The sequence below is a fragment of the Rhinopithecus bieti genome, unplaced genomic scaffold, assembly GCF_001698545.2.
Source record: "Rhinopithecus bieti isolate Rb0 unplaced genomic scaffold, ASM169854v2 scaffold_74548, whole genome shotgun sequence".
Lineage (NCBI taxonomy): Eukaryota > Metazoa > Chordata > Mammalia > Primates > Cercopithecidae > Rhinopithecus > Rhinopithecus bieti.
The window spans coordinates 1,118,378-1,136,312 of record NW_016828873.1 but is presented as its reverse complement, the minus strand read 5'-3'; the positions used below and the strand labels follow the sequence as shown (position 1 = coordinate 1,136,312).

General features: G+C 31.9%; 1 protein-coding gene across 1 annotated transcript in view; it reads left to right on the top strand.

The window, feature by feature from the left end:
- Positions 1 to 17,935, top strand: part of DENND1B (DENN domain containing 1B) — a 219,873-nt gene that overhangs the window by 91,630 nt on the left and 110,308 nt on the right. Inside the window, exons 10-12 of the mRNA XM_017864615.1 lie at positions 7,077 to 7,177; positions 12,818 to 12,863; positions 17,498 to 17,599. Of these exons, the coding sequence (XP_017720104.1) occupies positions 7,077 to 7,177; positions 12,818 to 12,863; positions 17,498 to 17,599 (249 nt within the window). The remainder of the gene's footprint in view (positions 1 to 7,076; positions 7,178 to 12,817; positions 12,864 to 17,497; positions 17,600 to 17,935) is intronic.

Sequence of the window (17,935 nt, the reverse complement as noted above, 5' to 3'; positions counted from 1 at the left end):
AAGCTGAAGGCATCACGCTACCTGACTTCAAACTATACTACAAGGCTACAGTAACCAAAACAGCATGGTACTGGTACCAAAACAGAGATATAGACCAATGGAACAGAACAGAGCCCTCAGAAATAATACCACACATCTACAACCATCTGATCTTTGACAAACCTGACAAAAACAAGAAATGGGGAAAGAATTCCCTATTTAATAAATGGTGCTGGGAAAATTGGCTAGCTATAAGTAGAAAGCTGAAACTGGATCCCTTCCTTACTCCTTAAACAAAAATTGATTCAAGATGGATTAGAGACTTAAGTGTTAGACCTAATACCATAAAAACCCTAGAAGAAAACCTAGGCAATACCATTCAGGACATAGGCATGGGCAGGTCTTCATGTCTAAGACACCAAAAGCAATGGCAACAAAAGTCAAAATAGATAAATGGGATCTAATTAAACTCAAGAGCTTCTGTACAGCAAAAGAGACTACCATCAGAGTGAGCAGGCAACCTACAGAATGGGAGAAAATTTTTCCAGTCTATTCATCTGACAAAGGGCTAATATTTAGAACCTACACAGATCTCAAACAAATTTACAAGAAAAAAACAACCCCATCAAAAAGTGGGCAAAGGATATGATCAGACACTTCACAAAATAAGACATTTATGCAGCCAACAGACACATGAAAAAATGCTCATCATCACTCGCCATCAGAGAAACGCAAATCAAAACCATAATGAGATACCATCACACACCAGTTAAAATGGCAATCATTAAAAAGTCAGGAAACAACAGGTGTTGGAGAGGATGTGGAGAAATAGGAACACTTTGACATTGTTGGTGGGACTGTAAACTACTTCAACCATTGTGGAAAGCAGTGTGGCGCTTCCTCATGGATCTAGAACTAGAAATACCGTTTGACCCAGCCATCCCATTATTGGGTATACATCCAAAGGATTATAAATCATGCTGCTATAAAGACACATGCACATGTATGTTTATTGTGGCACTATTCACAATAGCAAAGACTTGGAATCAACCCAAATGTCCATCAGTGACAGACCGGATTAAGAAATTTGGCACACATATACTTTGGAATGCTATGCAGCCATAAAAAGGATGAGTTCGTGTCCTTTGTAGGGACAAGGATGCAGCTGAAAACCATCATTCTGAGCAAACTATCGCAAGAACAGAAAACCAAACACCGCATGTTCTCACTCATAGGTGGGAATTGAACAATGAGATCACTTGGACACAGGAAGGGAAACATCACACACCAGGGCCTGTTCTGGGGGGTGGGTAGTGGGAAAGGATAGCATTAGGAGATATACCTAATGTAAATGACGAGTTAATGGGTGCAGCACACCAACATGGCAAATGTTTACATATGTAACAAACCTGCATGTTGTGCACATGTACCCTAGAACATAAAGTATAATAATAAAAAAAATTGTTTTTGCATTATGTAGAATATCTACTCTCCAAACATTTTCTTATAAGTCTCACTTAATTTGAATATTAGAGTTTTACTTAAGTGAGACTATTTTGTAGTTAATGTTGTGGTTTTCAAATACCCTGCTGCTACCTTTTTTGGTCTAAACTTTAAAATGTGAATATAAATTAAATGTGTTTAAGCAGATGTTTTCTTTATGGTTTCCACTAATTTTTTAAAAATTTTATGAGGAATTCATTACATTCCCATCTGCAGCAGTTTACTCTTTATACTTATAGTTATTTATAGTGCTTAAATTTCTAAATTAAGTACTGATTCAGTTAAAAATCAGGTGAGGTCTCTAATATATGTTTCTTAGATTTTATTAATAAATGCTTTCTTGGGGAATATAAATCTGCCACTCAGTAACTCATTTAACCCTGCAGTAACTCATATAACTCTAGTTGAAGTGTAGGATTTCTATAAAAGAATGAGGCACAATCTAGATAGGTGATTCAGAGGCTAGAATAGTGTGAGTAGCAATGTGTCTGTATGATACCTTTACCTGTAAGGCGTGCTGGTTAAAATTGTGCTATTTTTCATAGTGGTGATTATACTAGATGGATTACCTTTCTGCTATGTCCATGGGAGTCTGACAAATGCCTTTTTCTCCTCCCTGAAAATACATGCCTATTTAATTGCTTAAAACAATTCTAGTTTTATTAATAGGCTGATTTCTTCTAATAAATATAGTTTAAGAAGAACAAATCAGATTTTGTATCACAAAGCAGGACAACTTTGGTTCAGTTTCAAACTTAGGTGTACTCACAGACATAAGTTGAGATGATAACTTGTAGAATTTGTATCAATGATCTTATCCTTTTAACATTTTCTGGGAGAGTCTGTTCTATTAGTTTCCTGCTGTAGTTACAGTCTGTGTTGCCTGAGGAAAGTTTTTTAAATCAGATCTCTGTCTATCATAGATTTCTCATACAAAGGTCAGTGGTTCTTGTTTGACTGTTCGGTCCAAAGATCCATTCTCTATTATACAATTCGTATAAAACACAGTATTTTCAGTCAGTAGATGTTATTTAAAGCCTTATAATGAGGAGAATTTAAAATCTTTATGTATTGAAGGTAGTTTGAAATAGCGGTTACTATACTTTGGATCCAGCTTGCCTCCATTTGTATCCTGACTTTGCTGTTTATAAGCTGTATGATCATGGGCAGTTGGTTGAACTTTGTCTTAGTGTCTATCTGTTAAGTAGAAATAATGATAATAGTACTTCATCAGGTTGTTGTGAGGATTAGATATGAGTAGTTCAAGTGCTCATAACAGTTCTTGGCACACGGTAAGCATTATATAAACATTTGCTGCTGTTATTTTCAGTGGCACTATCTATGTTTAGACCTGGTGACCTGGGAACCAGAAGTTTCAAATGCCTTTGTTCTATGACTGAGTTAACTATTGCTGACCTTTACTGTCAGGTTTCTCTGTCTGGTTTCACGGGCATTAGTTCTTGTCCCTTCTCATGATTAGCATATATACTTAGGTTGTAATTGAAGTCCATAGTAAATCAGTGTTCCCAATGTTTCTATTTTGCATTAGTCAGCTCTTTGGAACTATATTAATTTAATATATTGGGTATGCTTTATGAAAATACATGTGCATTTTAAATATTCATATGCTACATAAAGATAAGAATATGTTTTTACATAAACCTGTATTTGGTAAATTCATTTTTCTCTGAAAATTATAGCAGTGTATTATTCAGCTTCAGGATATAATGCCAGAAATATGTTTGAACTGAAACATGGAAATTCTTTCCTTTACCCTTTTCTCTGCTTTCGTGAGGAACAACTGTGGTATTAAAGAAGCAACTGACGATATTAGAATGTGGAGTCCTGGCCCTGTCACTAATCAGACATATGATACTTGGGTAATTCTAGCCCAAAGGAAGACTATATGATATTTCATTTTCATTAAGCTTAAAGATTTGATATATCATAAATAACTTTAATAAGATTCTTCTTACTTGGCTTATAAAATTGTTCTCATTTCTTTGTAGTACTTTATATTGCAAACCAAACTTCTCAAATATGTAGTTTATTTTCCTTTAATTTGTATATTCTCAAAATGTTCCAGGTAAATAGTTTATTATGATAGCACTCTCTTCAGAGGTATGTAAAAATGTCATCCAGAATAACATTTAGAGTCTTTACCATGTCGTAGAAGGCTCTCCATCATTGATCATTGATTCTGCTTCTCTATCTGACCTCATCTGCCATTCTCCCACTTCCTCCAGTCTAATCTCACTGACCTCCCCCTTGCTCTGTGAAGATGCCGAGCATATTCCCACCTGGGACTTCTGACTGCCTTGTTTAATTTACCTGGAATGCTCTTCTTCCCAAATCCACGAGTTTGCTCTCTCCGTTCAGTTAGGTTTTAGTTCATATGTCACCACGTTAGAGTTGTTCTGTAATCCTCCTATCTAAAATAGCCCCCCACCCCCATCACTCCCTACTTTGGTTTCTTTATAGATCTCATCTCTGACAATGTTTATTTTACTTGTTTATTGTTTGCTTTTTCCACTAAACGTAAGCTCCATAGAAATGGGGACTTTGTTCTGTTTAGTGCTGTGTCCCTGTTGCGTCATAGGGATTTCAGTTGCATATAGCAGGCACTCAAAATTTTTGTTGAATTAAGCAAATAAATTGTTATAATATTTTCAGTTGCATAATTAACTTATGGACTTTAGAGCACTTAGAGACTTTATGAAAGCACTTTAAAGCACTTAAACCTTTAGATATATCTTGAAAGTGGATCTGAATTATAGTCCAGTCATAGTATTCCATTAGCCACCAGGATAGAAGAAATCTCAATACATATGAATATAAAAAAGATAGAACTGATCTGATCTACAAATAAAGAATGCTTGATCTATGAGAGAAAATACTTACAGATCATCTAGCATAGAGTTCTTATTTTAAAGATTAGAAAACAGACATGGTTGTATTAGTAGATGTGCTAGAGGTCACATGACTTGTTGGTGGCAGAGCCCTAATTTTGTGTCTGTAATATACATGTTATGATTGTATGCAATTTACATATGAATGTGTTAAATTTTCTAGTAAATTTGTTTTATTCTATTTACTTGCAACTGTGCTATCATCTCTAAAAGAATATGCCATAATAGTATTTTCTCATTCTTTTTAAGTTACACAGCTCTTGCATGCTACTAGGTGAATATGGGGGATCATCTTTGGGATGCTTCCGTCTTCTTTGGAAATCTCCATTTAGGTGTCTCATGGTTAACAGAATAAATATTTGCTAAAGCAGATGCCTTATAATTCTACTTAAACCTGACACTTTGCTATATTACCTTTAATAATTCATTCTGGTTGCTTGCTTCCGGAACTGTGGTTGGGGAGGAGTTGTCATATATTTTTTCCTCTCCTTGTCACCTATACCCCACATCCAGAAAATTGCCAAGTCCTGTAGAGCTTGCTTCTCTCCTGGTAGATCTTGATTAGCAGGCATAACCCTCTGCCAGATGCTGGCCATTGCAGAAATTTTGTGACTCTGCATATAATTACAGAAACCATCCTCTAAGAAATCAGTCAAATTCATCAGATAATGTTGAATTTTGTTAGCGAATAACTAATAAAACTTCATTTAAGGATGACCAGTAAGGAGGCAGGGAAAGTATGTACGTGGCATTTAGTAGAGTGCTTTGGACTCTGGGTATCCACAGTGAAATAAATTGCCCAGTGAAAAAAATGCCCGGTGAAATAAAGTGAGGTATTATATTTAATACCTCACTTTAAGAACGTGTTTTTTCTCTTGCTACAGTTTTTATTTGCTCAGTAACAAAAAAAGCTTTTTTGTTGTTTTTAAGGCTTGGAATGAGCTGTTTAAAAAGTCATCTGTGTGCAGATTGAGAAATTAAATAATTAGCTGCTTTCAAAGCTGCATAAGCTCTTTTAGCCCATCAGGTTAAAAAGGGGATGGAAAGAGTTAATACAATTTTAAAGAGGCCTAATTTACATCTAAGGAGTACCTGAGAGCTCTTGGAGAATTTGACACAGTGAGTTAGATCAACCCCATTTTCATTTCCCTCTAGCTGCAGTTTGTAACATAAATAAATCCATGGTCTGTAATTGTTAAATGGAAGTATTTGAATGCCTCCTAGTGGCATATTGTAGGCTCTAATTAAGGAATTTAAAAAGTAATATTTATTGAAGGAATATTATGATAACCTATTAAAGCTTGTAAGTACAAGGTAGTAAAATCCTTTAATGATAACATCCCAAGTGAAATCAAAATACATTATTTGCCATACAAAACTGATTAAAAACGTGACTGGAAAAAATATAACACATATGGCAAAGATGAACATACTTTGAATAAACATTTTTGGTTTTGGTTCAGATCGAATTATTTTAATTGACTTTTTGTGTAATGAAACTACTTTGCGCTTAAACATAGACAAATGTGGCTATTAGTAGGATTTGGATTGCTTTGTGTACATTCATTTTTTAAAAATTAATTGTGGATTATTATGTAGTTTCTTTAAATATATTTGTATAATGATAGAGAAAATGGTTTATAGAAAGTCTGGTTCATTTTCAGATTTTTTAAAAATTCTGATCTTCAAGTTGAATAAAATAATTTAATTGGTAACCTTGAAATACAGACTATAGCAAAACTTTAAAATGATTAAGAATACTGATTTAATTATTGCTTTATGCATAAAAATGACTTTACATTTATGGAAATATAATTTAAAATGGAAAGAAAGTCATATTGAAAGAATTCTGATGAGGGTCAGAAGATGGAAGAAAAAAGCGATATCCTTTTGTTAAGCACTAAAAAATGTTTAATTAACTGCTTACCAAAACAAAACAATTAAAATGGCAATTACCTTTAAAATAGCAACAATGTAATTACAGCTGTTGTGATATAAAGCTAGGAAACAAAATGTTAATCTGGAATGAACAGTTTAAATATGAAATTATGATATACTTGGCTTCCTGTAGTACAGCTGTCAAGCTTGGGCAGTTTGCTGGTCAATAGTGACATTCTATGTGTCAGTGAACAGAGTCTCTTGATACCATAACCCGCAGTTCACACATTACTGAAGCTCCAACTGTCGAACATTCAAGTCCCCTGATATTTTTGCAGCTTCCAGACTCTCCTGACTGGCTCATGTTTCATTCTTTGGCAATTTGCCCTAATGATATCCCTCAGGAGCTTTCAGCCTCTCTTCCTTTCCATATTTAATCATGTTAAATTAATCTGAGTGATACACAAACTATGCTGTATCAATTGTAATTTCCTACAATTTTTCTAAGATGCACACCTAATTTTTCAGTTTTACTTATGTTCTAAGTTTTCAATCCCAAGCTCTGTATTTTCAGATGATTATAACTATCTACATGATTCCCAAGAAGCTACTTTTGCTGTTTATATACGTTTCAGAGGGGCCTCTGAGACATAAGACTTTTTACATGTAGAATTGGTAAAGACAATGTGATTTATGTCATTATGTAAATTGTTCTGTGATTACTGTTCATTGTTGATACACTGAACATTGCTTTTTGTTTGGAAGGTCAGCAGCTACTTATTTTTGTTATCCTTTTACAAATTTTAGTTAACTGCCTGTATCCATGGATCAGCTGCTCTTCTATACCCAATGTATTGGCAACACATATACATCCCAGTGCTTCCTCCACACCTGCTGGACTACTGCTGGTAAGCTGGCTTTTGCCAGACTCCTTTAAATTTAGGTTTCATGATTAGATATCTGTTTATTTGTGAATTAGATAAACTTGGGGGTATATTTAAAAGAAATCACAGAAACTTACATTTTAATAAATAGTAAAGATGGCTTTTATGAAGGACAGAATAATTCTGTTCAAAGGTAGCACAAATTTATACTTAGCAAACATAAAGTTCTTTAGATTTTGTGAATTTCTTCTGCAGTCATTAGATAACTCAATGCAAAATAGGAAAAAATAACAGTATTAAGTTGTGTTTAGGAAAACTGTATAGAAGTTATGGTGTCAGTTAGAGAACTCAGTATCCCAAGTGTCGGAATTTGTCTGGCAAATCTGCCAGAAACCACATTGTCTCTGTCAGGGCATACTCTCGTTACCTTTACTTCAGAACACACCTCTCTACCCCTCTTTTTTCGATAATAGCCCACCAAATACCAAGTACTGACAAAGGGGTTGTCTCTAATACAAGAATTCTTGTTTTTTGTTTAAGTCAAAGTCTCAGCCTTGAACCACCATGAAAAGCAATGTTGAAAAGTACTGGGAGTAATTCTGAAAAGTTTCCTGGCATTAGACACAATTCCTAAGGGATCCCACACAATAACCAGGCCTCTAGAACCTCCTTGTTCTCTTCGCCTGGAAGAATCTGCATACTTATCATGAGTCTAGATAAGGATTAGACTTCTAAATAGCAGCTTCTGGGCCTTCCTCAAAACTAGGGGGGAAAATGTTATCTTTATTGCATAATCATCTTCTGCAGGTGTAGCCTAATTCTTAAGAAATGTGATGGGATTTTTTCTCTAAACCATTGTGCACACACATAGAAGGAAACAATTTTGACCTTAATGTGTTTTCTTATTTCACGGCTAATGTTACTAAAACACAGCACTTTTAGAATCAATGCATTCATTTAACTTTCTTATTTCATAAAAGGCAGAAAGTATTAAGGATTAAAAATGATTTAAGTTCATATATAGAGGGTTTCTATTAACTTTTTATGACTAACTCTCTTCAGAGCAAGTGATTGTAGTGACAACACATGTACTTGGCCATATATTGATTATATTAATATATTGTTGTGTTTCCACAGCATGGTAATATTATTAGAATTGATAATGCTGTGAAGTAGGTGCCCAGTGACCTACCATTGCTATTATGCTGTTTGAGAACTAGAAAGGAGAAACGGTTTGGCAGGAAACTATAGGAATGTAGTTTATATTGTTAAGCGTTATACACACAAGTCTAAGAATAAAGCTAAAACTATAAATAAGCCCTTTGTTATTCATTTTAGAGTTTTTCTTTAACCAACATACATGTAGTATTTTAGCATTCCTTAAAGGGAGGGTCTCTCATTTATTTATGTTGACACATGCAGTAGATCTTTGTATATACTGTTCAGTAATTAAACTTTACTTATTTAAAAATATATGTTACAGCAGTATTTGGAAATATATTGATGTATGATTTTATATAATATATCTTTAGAATTACATTTTACATATGATGTTAGTGCCATCTAAATTTTATATTAAAGTGTTCTAACCTCTTAAAAGATAACACACCTTTAATTAAGTTCAATTATCTGTAATGAATTACACATTTAAGATTTTCTAAAATGTTATTTAGAAATTATTCTATGATACAGGCAGTTCTGTACTAATTTTTTCCAGAGCTTTTCTGATAGTTTCTACCTGTCATCAAATTCAGTGAAGGAAACTTGTTTCATATTTCAGTCCCTGGAATTTTCTTTCTAGTTTCTAATGTCTGAAATAGCCTTCGGGTTGAGTTCTAACAGCTTCCATGCCAAAAACTCCCTGGTTCAAAGAGTGAATCAGTGATATTCAAACAAGAAGTTATCTAAAACTTCCTGAACCTTAAGGTCACAATGATAGGCTCAGCTTCTATCGCAGGAACTGAGTAGTGTAATATAATTTTTTTTTTTAAAGAACAGCCATCAGAAAACTTGGTAAACTAAACTGTTTCCTAAGGTAAATGGTTTTCTTCCATTTCCATCCTTGAGGTTAAAATCATACTGATCTACATGTAAAAGGGAAAAAAATTACAGATCATCCCTTCAGTGTCACAGTATTTGATTAAATAATTTTTATGAATATTCCAGTTCAAAAATAGTATCATGAAGATTTGATAGGAAAAGATATATATTTGCTAACTCTTTGGCATGATTGGAACTTTCTGATTCCTGAGGTAATCCTACCTCCGTAAAGTATTTCTGTTTTTGCAGCTGGTAGCTCTGCTGTGGGTTGGACTGTGGAGAGCCATAATGCCATCTTGTGACCATGGATGAATATCGCATCTTGGTCCACCAATAAAGCCTTGTTACTTTGTTGAATCATCCATTCATTTGTTCGTTAAACATTTAGTGACCATCTAAATATTTTGCCAAGCTGTGAATATGTAATGTAATGAATAAGATTTAGTTTCTGCCCTTGCAGGGTTCACAGATAGCAATAAATACACACATACTTAGATGTGCACACATGCGTACACATAGCACAGTACTGCAACATTGTAAGTATTACAGGATAGGCATACAAAGGACCATGGATGGCAACACATGAAAAGAAGTGGCATACACTGCCTGGTAGCTTAGAAGGTGCCTGGGAGGAAATGACACCATCTGCATTTTTCCCTAATCAGCCAATATAAGAGTACTTTTATATGGCAAGCCTGTGATGTTGCAAGGCACTCTTAACCTATCTGAATCCATAAACACATGGCAGATAATGTGACTTTAGTACTAGTAAAATTATTATTATCTATTATTTGTTCATGCATGGTTGAGTCACTATTTAGGCTATATGACTCTTCTTTTTATGAAAGGAGGAGGTTTAGCTTCTGAGAGAATAGGTTTTTAAAAAAAACAAATGGAAAATTGTATACTTCAGACTACCCCAATAGACTGCTGTTATAGTCTATGTCATTGGTGGTCTCTTTGTAAGAAAACCTAAAAATAAAAAAAAAGAGCTTTTCTTAAATACAGATAATTGCTACCAAAAAGAAGCAGCAATCATATGGAAGTTTCTGTATCCCATCTTTGCAAAATAACTACATTGAAAGAAAGATCTAGGACAGTTTTGCACACAGAGGACGAAACATCTGTGTTGCCAGGAATTTCTTCTTGACTTGATAATGCTCTAATCGAATTAGGAAATTTAAGCTAGGGTTGCAAACTTACGTTTCATGAGATTTAGGTGATTTCATATTAGGATTACACAATCCAGTTTTTGTGAGAAAGAAATAACTATTCACTCTATATTCTGCAAAATGTAATTATTTTAGGAAATTAGTCTCTAGGTTAATAATATTTACAGTTCTCATATCCGTGTTTTGGATTTTGTGAGAAATTGGTGAGAAGAGACCATGTGGATGTAACAAGTGATCCCATTTTAAAAGTTTCAAGTTATTATATGATTACATTTTGCATATAAGCTTTTTAATTGATATTTTTATGCCAGCTTAATAATTTTTATAAATGTGTTTTTTATACTTTGAAAGATAAGTATGTCTTCCATAAAGTTTAAAAAAATGTTTTCCTATATGTATTTGCTGGCACTTCAGTAGGTTATTTAGCAGTCTGCTTCTGATTTTATGAAACTCTGACCCATCCATTTATCCCACCAACATTTGTAAAATGGACTTAGTAATTATTGTTTTTAGAAGGCTTAACTATTGAAACTCTTTCATTAAAATGTACTTTGAAATTTCAGACTGCATGGGCTCTTCTGTATTATAAATCTTGTGAGTAGGATAAGCTAACTTGAGGTGAACTGGAAGTTTACGCAGTGACTTTAATAATTTTATGCTATTTTGGATATAGGCAGGGATTGAGATATTTAAGATCATGGGAGTTGCCTAACTTCATTTTGTTAAAGTTATCAAAACCTCGTTGTGGAAGCCTAGATTTGCTAATGATATGCACTTTAGTCTTCTCTGGAGCCCCAGAATGAATTCAGGGATGAGAACTTGAACTAGGGAAGTAGTGGAACAGTCCACATTTGTTCCTCCTGTTTCCTTTTGAAGGTAGAAAGTCTCTTAGGTCTTAAGGATATCAAGGCCTATAAAAAGTTCTCAACTTTCAGCCGAGTGAAGTATCCAGAATATCAGATCAATTCCAGATGGTCTCTTGCATTCAAATTAAAAAAATAAATAGGAAGGAACAGAGCTACAAAGGGCAAAGACAACTGGGAATTAGAATCTAGTACAATAAGAAGTAATGAACTAGAATGTATAGGCTAACGAGGAGTAAAATAAGAACTTTAACACTTACTTTGTAAATTCTGGATATATAGATTAGTGGTTAGCCATCTTTAAATAAATTTGGAACTTTTTAAGATTACTTTGAAATCTCTGCATCTGTCAGGGTGCCTGTGTAATCTATTGCTGGTTCTCAGTAGCAAAGTGAACACACAGAAATTTGGACATCTCTGTTTTGATAATGACAATGATGTTTAGAAAATTATGCAAATCCTTTGAGAAACAGGATTATCTGTTTGCATTAACAGAAAAGGTGTGTGATAATAGAGCACAAAGATGCCTGTAAAAGAATTGCCAAAAATGTTTTCTTTTAAAATAGCTATTTTTTCATATATCCACTATTGCCTTCATAGATATCTGTCAATTCTCATGTTTTTCTGTTAGATAATATTTTAAGTTTGAAATGTCAAGTTGAATAATTTTCTTCTTGTATTTCATGAGAAGTATTTCTGAAATAACCAGCAATTCTTATTTTATGTATTAAAAATTTAGTATCTATATTTTTTGCAAGAGTATAAAACCCATAGGGAATATATTCTGTTTATATTGTCTATTATGTTCTCAAGTTTCTATCCTAAGGCCTGGCATCTGCTATGCTCTAAATATCATGTGTCGAATTAATTAATTCAAGATTATTCTCACACTTAAATATTTTTAAATTTATTAAAATTATTTCATTAATAAAAGTGAAAGTTGGATAAATCTGAATTTATACAATTAAGTAAATAAAAGACAATGTATACGAGGGGAAAGATAGCACAGTAGGTGAGGAAATTGTTTCCTTTTGTACATCCAGTTCCAGAACAGTGCCTGACAAACAATAAGTCTTGATAAATATTTGCAGACTGACCCTGTGACCCTAATATTTGGTGACATAGGAGGTATGTATCAATGAAGATATATATTAAGAATATCATAGAAATGAGAATTTAATTGAATAGGAAAAGATGTGCAAAAGGGATGTAAATAAATTTGATGATTATTTAGGATATATTTGCTATGAGGTATATGGAAAAGATTCAATTCAGACTATGGCCTAGACCTTGATATTCTTCTTAAGTTAAAACAAACAAACAAACAAACTTTTAGACATTATAACTCTTGATTAAATTATAAATGACTTTATGATGTTTATAAAAAGCAACCTTAAGTTTAAATATATTAATGGCCTCTAAGATTAAATTTGAGCTTTATATATTGAATAATTTTGAATATCCATAATGTGTTATGCTGGAACTGAGCATTTAATACATTTAATTTTTAATCATTTTGAATTACTTATACTGTTGTTTCAGTTTTAATGAACTGTATGAATCTATGCATATATATATTTTTAATTTAGTGCCCCAATGCCATACCTGATTGGAATACACTCCAGCCTCATAGAGGTGAGTATCTTTCAGACATGAGATAGTGATACAATTAACTCATAAAATAATAGTTAAAACAGTTTTGTTTTGAAGGAATATCAATGGAATAGGACAAAGAAATGACTCGTTTCATATTTAGAGTATGCTTATCATTTTTAAAAAGACAACATTGAAATAATTTCATTTAAATTAACATACTAAATGACCATTTTTTATGGCATGAAATCCATAAAATAGGTTGTATTTGGTAGAAATCATATAAGTTTTAAATACTAAAACTTCAGTCCTTGATCAATTGCCTTTTTTTATGGCAACTTGAAATCATTTATATCTCTTTTTCAGACCTATATTTTGAAAGTCAAAATTTATATACTTATTAGTCATGAAGTAAAATTTTTTATTTTGCAGATTTCATTATGTTCCCATTTATCAGTATATATATTTTAAATGTGGTTTTAATATACTAATCATTAACTTTAGAATATAGCCTTAAGTTTTAATTTTCAGTTCTGTTTGGGAATATAAAATTTAGTATTTTTTTTCCACCATTACCGCATCATTTTAAAATTATTTTTGTCATGTAAGTTATTCCTATTGTGAAAGACCTTGAACTATTAACACCATGAACTTGAAATTAGTGAGATTCCCAGGAAGGTCTTGGTATAGGGTCAGCATCTTAATAAAATAAGCAAAAGGCTTGAATTAAAACAAAGGATTGGGTCAATTGAGTGGTGTCATTATGCTGGATGCTATCAGTTTTATTCAGATAAATTTATCATTTTTTGCTGGTTGTACAGATTGTACTTTAACCCAGTTTCTAATGAGCAACCTAAATGAGTTAGCTTTGGTTTTCCTCTTAGTTGCCATCACTGTATACACTCCATCAGTCCTTGCTTTGATCAAAGATGAGTCTGTTGATATATTTTAAAACTTCTGAGGATCATATTGGGAGAGACTCATGCCCTTTTAGGAGGCGCAGGTTGTGGATTCTGACCTGTACTCTAGCTTTGGGCATTTTTTCTTATCACAAAATGCTAGGGCAACATTTTTTATTTGTTTCACCAATAACAAAAAAAATATTTAAATGAATATCTTGAGTGGGTTTGTTTGTAATATTGAAGTCTGAGTTGCATAACTTTATGACTCCTTATTTTTTATTCATTTCTAGAAAACATTCTTACATGCCATGGTAGTTTCAGTGAAAGGATAAATTGCATAAAATAAAATATGAAAGAGTAGGTACTTAATTTGTTACTAGATTATATGACTAGCATTTAGTTTATCAGTAATTTGACTTTATTTAAATGAATATCTTGAGTGGGTTTGTTTGTAATATTGAAGTCTGAGTTGCATAACTTTATGACTCCTTATTTTTTANTTTGCTTAATGATTCTACATCAAGTTTTAAAACAAATGATTCAGCTTTTCCAAAATACCGTATAAAAGGGTATATATTTTAAACATTCAATTAAATTTATCACATATTCTTGGATACCTATAAGGAAAACCAATACTGTTTTCAGTAGCAAATTTAAGAATTATTTGCTCCTTAAAAGTGTTGTCTTAGAGAATAATCCATTCTAACTTTAAATTGACTCGTATTATTAAATGAGAATATTTGAAGCCATGATTAGACTGGTTGAAATCTCTGTATTTTTCATACTCTGGACTTATCTAAGTGTCTTAATAGTCAGCCTTATTTTATTTAATTGGTTTATTAGTGAATGAGAAGCTATACTGGGCACTTCAGGAATACTTTTAAAACAGTTGGATACCATTCAGCAACTTTCTTGTTAATCTATTGCAAGATGATGTCAATCCCGCAAATTTCATTCTTGTTATGGCGCTATTAGGAAGATTTTTTTCACTAAAATTTCTACCTTTTATGCTTTTAATTTTACCAAAATGGTCTCATAATTAAAATATTGGTACAGCTATTTACATATTTAATATGTAAGACTGAACTGAGTAAATGTTTGCATCTTGCTTGGCAATTACAACCAATTTTTCTTTAAGGAATAATTGAAATATTTTCTTATTCCCTTTCTCTTGGTCAAGAGAGTTTCAACACATTTTATTGTTTTATTAGGTTGGTGCAAAATTAATTGCGGTTTTGCTATTTTTTTTTAATGGCAAAAACTGCAGTTAATTTTGCACCAACCTAATACAACAACTTCTAAATGTATTTGTTCAAAGACATGAAATTAACATCCCTTAACATCTTTCTTTCAATTGTTTTAATGAAATTATGAGTAAAGGATGTCCAGAATCTTTTTAAAATACAAATTTCCTTCTAAAATAAAGGCTAAAGACACTTTGTTCTGCCTGAAAACTAGACTTTGGGGATGAACTCAAGGCAGACTAAGGCCTGCAGGTCATAAGGAATAAATTAATAGAGGCTACAAATTTGAGGAATATCTTATTGTTTTAATGTACAACGGATTCTAAATAAAATGTTGACCCAGTTTTATAAAATCATGTGATTGCTGCCACTGTGTCATTTCTTTGTATTAATGTGCATAAGTATATTTGTAGCCATATTGTATGGAAAAGTTAAACATAGAGGGTGTGAGAAAGACTTCACTAACTTCATACAGTTGTTCTCAATAAGCATTTCAGTCTATATCTAATACTATTTTCTTATTTTGAAGAAAAGATAATTTTAAAATTTTCTTAATTTTGTATCTCATAACTTTATGAGATGTAACAGTGAGACACAGAAAGAGGTACCATTTTATATACCACATGACTTCCCATGCCTATTTAAAAAAAAAAATAGTTGAAGTCTAATTTGGAGAGAAAAAATAGATAAAATATTGATACTAATCCAAATTAAAATAAATTTGCTACTTTCTATTTTTTCCTTTTTTGCTAATGTATTAATAGAATTATTTTCATGTCAGGGCATCTCAGTTTATTAATTTGAAATGAATTTATTTTCTATTCTTTTCGAGTGGTCCGTTAAATAAAATTTAATATTCAGCAATTACCAGGTTTTTAAAACTAAGAGCAGCTTTGAAAAAAGTGTACATGTCATGGTAGTACCAATTTCCTTGTTCTGAGTCTAGTGATAATGTCCTCACAAAAACTTTGTGGGCACATAACCTTATCTTAGGCTATTTACAAACTAAGTCATTTTATCCCTTAACAAATACATCAGGTTTATTGGATTATCTTTACAGTTTCTGTCATAAAATGACAACTTAAAGTTGAAGATGAAAATCAAAATTATGACATGTTTTTCACACAAATGTGATTAATATAATTTATATTTTTACTTATAAAATAGGTTATTGTAGTCATACTATAGTTACTTTATAGGTAACTACACATATATGTACTTAAAGCATTTTACATATATGTAAACATGTGAAAAGAAAAGGAAATGAGTGTATTTGTAAATATTTTTACAGTAGTATCAATAGTATCACTGTGGGTGATTCTCTGCTAATATCTTAGAAGTGGCCATCTTTTAAGTCTTTATAATAAAGAAGACAGATTTTTAGAATCATCTGTCCTCATTGTAGACATTAAGCCTTTCTTAACATGTGGAAATTCTCTGCTTTAGACTACCGTTGCTTTAGAAAGTTTAACATTCTAATATGCAGAGATTTGAAATTGTAAATGGATCAGAGAAATTTTAATTATGACCAATTTAAAATAACCAGTTTGGCCAATTTAAAATATAAGGTAATAAGTTTTAAGTGATAATTTTCAAAAATGACTATTATTGTAGACTACCACTTAAAAAATACTACACTAAAATTATTAATCTATTGCTAGTTGACTTATACAATTATAAAATTCAGAGTTCACGAATATATTTAAATAATGAGCACTTATCACTAAGGAATAATACTATTTGTTACAAATTAAATAAGACTAATAAAATTATATGAATTGTTTAAGTATACCTATTAGTTTAGGAAAAATGAACCGTTGAGTATTTTCTTTAAGGATGAAAAATATGATAAAATTCTTATTTACTATTATTTGTAGACATATTGAGATAATTTGACTATTTTGATTAAACTTTCAAACAAATGAGACAAGTCAAGATAGTCTGATAGGCTATTACATTTGATACCTTCTATTGAAATTCATGTGAGAAATATTACTAACAATAAATTCCATATTATTATCCTGTTATTTTCTCTTATTCAGCTTTCAGTCCTCATCATCAACATATACGTTTTGGTATGGAATATAGATAAAATTTTAAATTACAGTTTAATGCTGTAGTCATCGTTATTGGTTTATGTTATCCTTGCAATATGATTTATGCTAAACATAGGTATAGAGCTGGCCACAAATTCTTGTATCATGGGACTGAAATTAAATGTAAAAATTTTAAAGTATATAATTTGTTTATGATTTGATATAACTGTGCCTATTTTATAAGAAGTTTTGTTGTTATGTTTAATATAAGATGAGCAAATATTCAATTTTAAGCATTTTTACTAAATCTTTTCGTATAGGTTATAGTCAGACTTTCTCAGGAGGCAAAGTTGTTTCTATCTTTTTATAATATAGGATTTTCCTTTTTTCTTTTCCCAAGCCTAATGCGTTAAGATAATATTTTCTGTTTCCAAGCTCATCATAACTTTGTAAATATACTAAGATTTGTATTTATAATTGTGTTTTTTTAATAGAGAGTGAAAAATAAATCATTGGAAGATGTTGTTATATTAAATGTTGACACAAACACATTAGAATCACCATTTAGTGACTTGACCAACCTACCAAGTGATGTGGTAAGTATGAAGGCTATTCAGTGGTGAACATATATGTTTTCTCCTGGACCTCTGAATTACTAAGTTATTTTTCCCACTTTTAATATCTGAAATAAAAGGGTTGGGTATTTGCATGGGGTGTTAGAGGAATCAATGTTGATTCTATATTTAATATTTTTACCTTTTAGCAGTTGAGATTTTGAATGGAACATCATATTCCTTATTGTAAAAGTAGGATCATAATTAAAAAGCTGAATGCATTCATTAGGCAGAGTTTCTTTAAACCTAAGTCTCTTCATCTCATCTTAATCATTATATTACAAAGTAGGCATTTCTGTCTGCCTAGTGGCATGTCTT